This window comes from Sinocyclocheilus grahami, unplaced genomic scaffold, assembly GCF_001515645.1.
Source record: "Sinocyclocheilus grahami isolate Dianchi unplaced genomic scaffold, SAMN03320097.WGS_v1.1 scaffold2621.1, whole genome shotgun sequence".
In the NCBI taxonomy this organism is placed as follows: Eukaryota; Metazoa; Chordata; class Actinopteri; order Cypriniformes; family Cyprinidae; genus Sinocyclocheilus; species Sinocyclocheilus grahami.
The window spans coordinates 1-7,226 of record NW_015507800.1 but is presented as its reverse complement, the minus strand read 5'-3'; the positions used below and the strand labels follow the sequence as shown (position 1 = coordinate 7,226).

At 33.8% G+C, this 7,226-nt stretch overlaps 1 protein-coding gene across 1 annotated transcript in view; it reads right to left on the bottom strand.

The window, feature by feature from the left end:
- The window catches only part of nudt12 (nudix (nucleoside diphosphate linked moiety X)-type motif 12), a gene marked incomplete at its 5' end in the record, with an annotated part of 8,693 nt that extends 1,571 nt beyond the window's left edge, over nucleotides 1-7,122 (bottom strand). The window contains 2 exons of the mRNA XM_016261792.1: nucleotides 1,029-1,228; nucleotides 6,589-7,122. Coding sequence (XP_016117278.1) covers nucleotides 1,029-1,228; nucleotides 6,589-7,122 — 734 coding nt within the window. The remainder of the gene's footprint in view (nucleotides 1-1,028; nucleotides 1,229-6,588) is intronic.
- Nucleotides 7,123-7,226: the final 104 nt, after the last annotated feature.

Below are 7,226 nucleotides of genomic sequence, written 5' to 3'. Positions count from 1 at the left end.
TCACTGGAGGAAGAGTTATTATGGATTATGGACTCTATGGTGTTTTAGTTAAAAACATTTGAATGCTGGATTAGTTTCAGCTTTTGTCTTCTCCAGATGTGAACTGATGGACTGGAGTGCTGTGGATTATTGTGATGTTTTTATCAGCTGTTTGGACTCTCATTCTGACGGCACCCATTCACTTGCAGCGAGACACTGATGCAGTGATACATTTCTACAAATCTGATGAAGAAACACACTCATCCTGATCTGGGATGATGATGAGGGTGAACACATTTTCATTTTTGGGTGAACTGTTCCTTAAACTCTTGTGTATTTAGGGACATTTTCATTTTTGCTTTTTTTTTTTATATAATTTTGGCTGTTAAAGCAAACAGCATACATTTGACTCAAAATGTTTGTTTATTGGAATTTTAATATTTCCCCCTCATGCCCTTTCATAAATCTATTTTATACTAGGTACAAAAATAGGACCTTAAGAACAAAAATGTCCCCATCGAAAGCCATTAAAAATGCAATATTTAATCCCTTTAAGTGCCCTTTAAGCATTAAATCATGCATTCTTTTGTTAATATGCTTTCATTCTGTGGACAAGGCTTCAAATTTGTACTACCTTTACATTTTTAAAGAAATTTTGGTGTACATAATATATGTGTGTGTGCTGTGTATGTTTATGTATGTATAAATACACATGCATGTATATATTTAAGAAAAATATGTTGTTATATATAATATAAATTATATGAATATAAATATAAACATGTAAATATTTCTAAAATATATTACTTAAACTAGTTGCCAATGCAACATTTTGTATTTTTGTTTAGAGTAACTTGATATACTAAAATAACAAAAAATACAAAGGACAAATGATGTAAACAAACTGGCACTTAAAGGGTTAAAATCATGAAAATGAATGCATTTTTGGTAGTTTTGGCATGTTAGTGAAAGCAGAAAAAAATATAAATTTCTAATATTTTGTGAGCATACTTTTTTTTTTAATGGACACACAAGGGTTAATATCTCACCTGTTGCCGGGTGAACCAGCGTGCCTCTTCGATCTCGTTCTGGTCTGCTTTGATGTCCGTCGTCACGGCGATGCAGTGGCAGCCAATCATCAGGCAGGAGGGCATAGGCCACGCCTGAGAGGACAGGTACTGCACGGGTCCCACCTGAACGCCGCTCTCCTCCTGCACCTCCCTCCTCACCGCCGCCTCCAGCGTCTCCCCTGAGCATCACACGCTCCTCATCAATCACCGCGGACAGGGATCTAACCATATCATCAATATCGCAATCTTATCGTGGTCACATGACGACATGAAACGATAGGTCTTCCGGGCAAAAAGTGTAGTTTTAAAAATTTATTTGTGACCCTGGACCACAAAATCAATCATAAGGGTTCATGTTTGATCCTTTTTCAAGCTGAATAAATAAGCTTTGCATTGATGTATGGTTTGTTAGGATAGCACAATATTTGAAAATCTGGAATCTGAGGGTGCAAAAAAATCTAAATATTGAGAAAATCATCTTTAAAGTTGTCCAAATGAAGTTCTTAGCAATGCATATTACTAATCAAACATTAAGTTTTGATATATTTACAGTAGGACATTTACTAAATATCTTCATGGAACATGATCTTTACTTAATATCCTAATGATTTTTGGCATAAAAGAGAAATGTATAATTGTGACCCATACAATGTATTGTTGGCTATTGCTACAAATATCCCCCAGCGACTTGTTTTGTGGTCCAGGGACACATTGAAACTTCTTATTCTAGCCTCATCAGGAGCATCAGACCAACTGCAGAAATGAGTAATTAAAATCATTTTCAGATGATTTTAGTCAAAATGGCTGAAAAATCATGATTACAACCACTAGTAATATGATTTATTAGCTTATCACTTTTGACCAATAGCGCTGTTATCAAATATGTGTGGTGTGTTCTGTGTGAGGAGACAATGGCACACACAAAGTTTGGTGTCAATACGTCAAAGCTTTGCAGAGATACAGCCTCAGATGCAGTTTGGCATCTTTCCTGCAAATTCGTTGATGCGCTAAACGAAAACCGTTTCGTATATCGACACGATATCCATAACTTTTTGCCAGCATGGTCTGAAGATGATCCGAGTCAAATTTGGTGAAAATTGGACCAACAGTCTAGGAGGAGTTCGAAAAAGTAGGTTTTCAACATTAAAGAAAATGGCGGACCGGAAGTTTGGCCAACTATCGTCCAAGGAATATATTGAGACCAGTTGTGTTACAATAGGCTAATTTAGTCAAAAGTTATTAGCATTTTTCAAAAGTTCGTTATAGCTTTTGACCACAAGGTGGCACTACCCCAAACTTTTTGCGTACTGTCAGGGCATGGTGTCGAAGACACATACCAAGTTTCACAAAGGTACATCAATGCTTTCGTAAAATATAGCATTTTACGACTAAATTCAAAATGGCAAATTTGGTATGGTTCGACTCGGCATGCTGCACTGAATCTAAAGAGACCAGTTATGTTATTTTTGGCCAAACCATTCAGAAGTTATAAGCAAAAAAACTTCCTGACCACTAGGTGGTGCTGCGCCGAAACACAGCATGTAACCTCAGGACATGCTTGTGATGACATGGACCAAGTTTGGTGTGAATACGATAAAGCGTTGAGGAGATACAGCCTTGTGTCTATTTTCACATGCGCTATGTAAAATTTGTTTGCGTGTTTTTCGAAAACGTTTTGAGAAATCGACTTGAATTCCATAACTTTATTTTGGGATGATTTTTTTGTTAGTTTGGTTTTTTTAATGGTGGAAAATTTTTAGAATCAAATCGTCTATAGCCAAGGAATCAAAGGAAAAAAATATTTTGTTTCTAGCCCCTTACGGTTAAAAAATTAAAATAAACACGAGTGAAACTTTGGACAAGTGGTGGCGCTAGAGAGTTTGAGTTAGAGACTCCAAACTTGCTGTGGTTAATGTTGAGACTGTCCTCTATCAGTGTGCCAAATTTCACAACTTTCCCGCAAGCGGTTCTATGGGCTGCCGTAGACTCAAGAGTGGAAGAAGAAGAATAAGAAGAAATCTAACAGATACAATAGGTTTTCATTTATTTTACAGTGCAATCGTTTAACAATATATGGCTATTACTGTCATTGTTGTTATTATTATTATATTCTAATTAGTTTGGCTTCCTAAAACACCAGTGAGAATGTAAAAAGAGGGTTGGTTCCCTTTTAAAGTTCAGCTAAGTGATGGCGAAGTGAAGCGTTCTGAAGCTTTCAACACAATTGTATTGGAAAAAGGTTCATTACTCAAAAGCTTTTCAAAACAGTTTATGCTGTGGCATAATAAATCAAGCATAAATTAAATCTGTGATCTGTCTATTTTAACTCTGCCTCAGTCATTAGACTGTTATTTCATGGGCAAAGTTAATTTGAGCTTAATATATACATTACGATAAAAAAAAGCAATGCAAGCGCATTATAATGTAGTGTAATGTAAAGGAAACGGCGCTCCGTTTGAACCAAACACTGAAGCAGTCGTGGTTCTCAGGCGAACGAAGCTTCAGACGTCAGATCACGTGTTTTTTACAAAACGAATCAAGCTCCGATACAGTGCTTGAATGTGAATTTTTTTAATAAATTTTTTTACACAAGCTTCGGAGCGTCTGTGTTGAACGCAACATCACTAGACTTTTTTTCTGATTTAAGTTTTCTTAGTTAAGGACATACGGTTGGAGCTCTTCGTTTTGAACTCTCAAAAGTGCATCAGACAGAAGAATTTAACTTTAAAATGTAAAAAAATGTCATTTCTTTCCAATTCTTCCATTTGTTCAGTTGTGCTAAAACTTATAACTTAAATAAAACTAATAGCTTAACTTAACTTATAGCTTAAAACTAAAATAGTTCCTCTGCTATAATAACAAAGCTGGGTTCAGGGTTATAATTAATTCAATAAAACTGAAACCATTAAAACAAAGCATTTCCATTACTTGAAATAAAACAAGTGTTAAATGAAATAAAATATACAAATATTAATTTGATTTCAGCTAGTTTCCAATGCAGCATTTCTTATTTTCATTGAGTTTAACTTGATGGACTAAAATGACAACAAACAACAAAAATTATGAACAATACATAGACATATTTAAAACAATAAAAATGAAAGAAATTAAAAATATTAACAAAAACAATAATAGTATCTCAGTGGTACTGAAAGACTTTACAAAAATGTTACTTTTCTTAACATTCGGTAACATGAAAAAATATTTCTAAAACATTTAATCTTAGTTTGTTAACTTCAACATTTACTGATACATTTTTAAAATCAAATATTTTATCGGTAAATATTATTTAATGGACCTGAACTAATATGAACTAATGTTAATAAAGATGAATAAATACTGTGTCAAAGTCCCTCAAAAACCTCATTAAAAGCTTTTTTTCTCTCTCTGAATAATACTCTTCAGCTCTTGGTCTGTGAATTTTCTTTAATAACTCTGTAAAGCAACCTTGGGTTTTAGAAATGTGTTAACTAATGTCGATTAATGGAACCTTATTGTAGTGGGGTTTTTTTTTTTAGTTTGAGTTTTTTTCCAATTTACAGAAACTAGGACTGTCCAGAGATTAAAATAATAATTTTAGTTGCTTCTAATTAAAATAACGAAGTTGCAGGATTCCAGAGGTTTTGAGAGCTGAATGTGGGTCAGGGATTTACTGGATCAGGGTTACCAATAAGAATTTATTATTTATTACTAATAATTATTAATATATTTATTACTCAAAATTTCAAGCTGATAAAATATTTCAGAGCCTGAAATACCTAGAAAATGAATATTTATTATAAACATGCCCACTGAATTTTAAGATTTAATTAATTTCCATGACTTTTTCCAGGTTTATAATTCACACTTTTAAAAATCAGTTTTTCTTGACCGTGATCTTGATTCTTCTTTACTTGTTTTAGCTTATTTTAATGCTTGTGTTGTTTTGTCTTATTTTAAATCATAACCACCTCAGCAAAAAATAAAACCAATAAAACTAAAATCATGAAATACATTTTCCTTACTTGAAATGATTTTTTTAAAATTATTGAAATAAATAATAGTTAACGTATTTTATTTCAACTAATAAAATTTCTAATTTTCATTCAGCTTAACTTCTAGTTAAATAACTAAAACTGAAAAAATACAAAAAAAAATTAATAAACAAAATATAATTAAGTAAAACTTATAACAAACTAAAATTAAGATGAAAGTAAAAAATTGTTTAATTAAAAAAACTACAATAGTATGTCAATGTTAGGCTACTAAAATAACTCAAATAAGTACTTAAGAAAGTCAATAAAACTAAAATCATAAAATACATTTTCATTACTTGAGATAAAATGATAAAATAACTGATATAAAATAAAACATAACTTATTTTACATCAGCTAGTTGCTAAGGCATCATGCTTATTTTAACTTGAAATACTAAAAAAAAACTTGGGAGAAAAAATTACAAAAAACTAACATCAAAATGACTAAAACCTATAATAAACTAAATAGAATACACTAAAGCTTACAGTAACTAAAATATAACAATAAAATTTAATTTTTTAAAAATCAATAGTATATCAATGATACTAAAATGACCTTAACCATCTTCAAGAATCGGCTAAAAACACATCTCTTCCATCTTTATTTGACACTCTAACTCTAGCACTCTCTATTCTTAATTCTATTATTTATTTTAAAAAAACGTGCCCCTTTTAGACTTGCACTCTATTCATTTACTAACTGCTTGTTTTCTTTAAAAAAAAAAAACACTAGCTTCTCTATTCTTTTTGTATTCTATCTATTTGTTTTCTTTTTATTTATTATACAATTAACAAAAGCAAATAAAAAAAAGCCTCTAACACTAGCTTGCTTCTATTCTCTTTCTATTCTATCTGTTTTCTTTTTATTCATCATATATGCACCCTGCAGCACAAAAGCAGTGTTAAGTCGCTGGGGTATATTTGTAGCAATAGCCAACAGTACATTGTATGGGTCACAATTATACATTTATATTTGTAGCAATAGCCAACAATACATTGTATGGGTCACAATTATACATTTCTCTTTTATGCCAAAAATCATTAGGATATTAAGTAAAGATCATGTTCCATGAAGATATTTAGTAAATCTCCTACCGTAAATATATCAAAACTTAATGTTTGATTAGTAATGTGCATTGCTAAGAACAACTTTAAAGATGATTTTCTCAATATTTAGATTTTTTTGCACCCTCAGATTCCAGATTTTCAAATATTGGCCTATCCTAACAAACCATACATCAATGGAAAGCTGATTTATCCAGCTTTCAGATGATGCATACATCTCAATTTCCAAAAATGTACTCTTATGACTGGTTTTGCTGTCCAGGCTCACATATAATTTAAAAGACCTTGTTTTGTGTACTGTTAAGCTAACTGAGACTTGTTATAGCACTTGCATATCATTGCTCTTTTGTTAGTTTTGATTGCTTCCTCATTTGCTAAATGACTGAATGTAAATGTAAAATAACCACTGCTGCTCTATATGGTGGAGTGAGAGTTATGTGTTTAAGAGAAAAACCCCACCGGCATCATCGTCGCTCAGCCTCAGGAGTCCTGGCATGGCTTCCTGAAGGAAGAAACGGCTGGGATCTTTATCTTTGAGGAGTTGAGTGGGATCGTCTTCAGTGCTGAGAGCAAACCACGCCAGCATCCCGTCGTCCTCCTGCTGCTTCTCCACTCCTAAGAAAACCTCCAGGGTCCGGCTGCTCCCCAGCAGCTCCTGCACCGCGGCGGATCCGAGTTTGCACAGCTGTATCTGCTCCTCATGCTCCGCTCCGGAGCGCACCAGAGGACTGAGAGCGTGGAAGAGCAGGAACACGGTCTCTGGAGAAGCTCTTCTGGCCGCCAGCCACTCGCCGTCGCTGCGTCTGTCGCTCGATCGGTCCAGGAGCTCTCTGTTGAAGTGAATGTCTGGCTCTTCTGTGTCTCTGCTGGGCAGCAGACGGGCGATGTGTCTGTGACCCCAGAACAGAGCCACGTCTCCAGCCGTCTGACCCGACCGGTTCGTGACGCTCGTATCACATCTGGTGCAGGTCAAGAATGATGACAATAAACGTGCTGGTTTGATATCATAATCTGTTTTGCTTCAAGTCACATAAATATATATATATGTGATCCTTGGAGCACAAAACCAGTCATAAGTGTCAATTTTGTGAAATTGA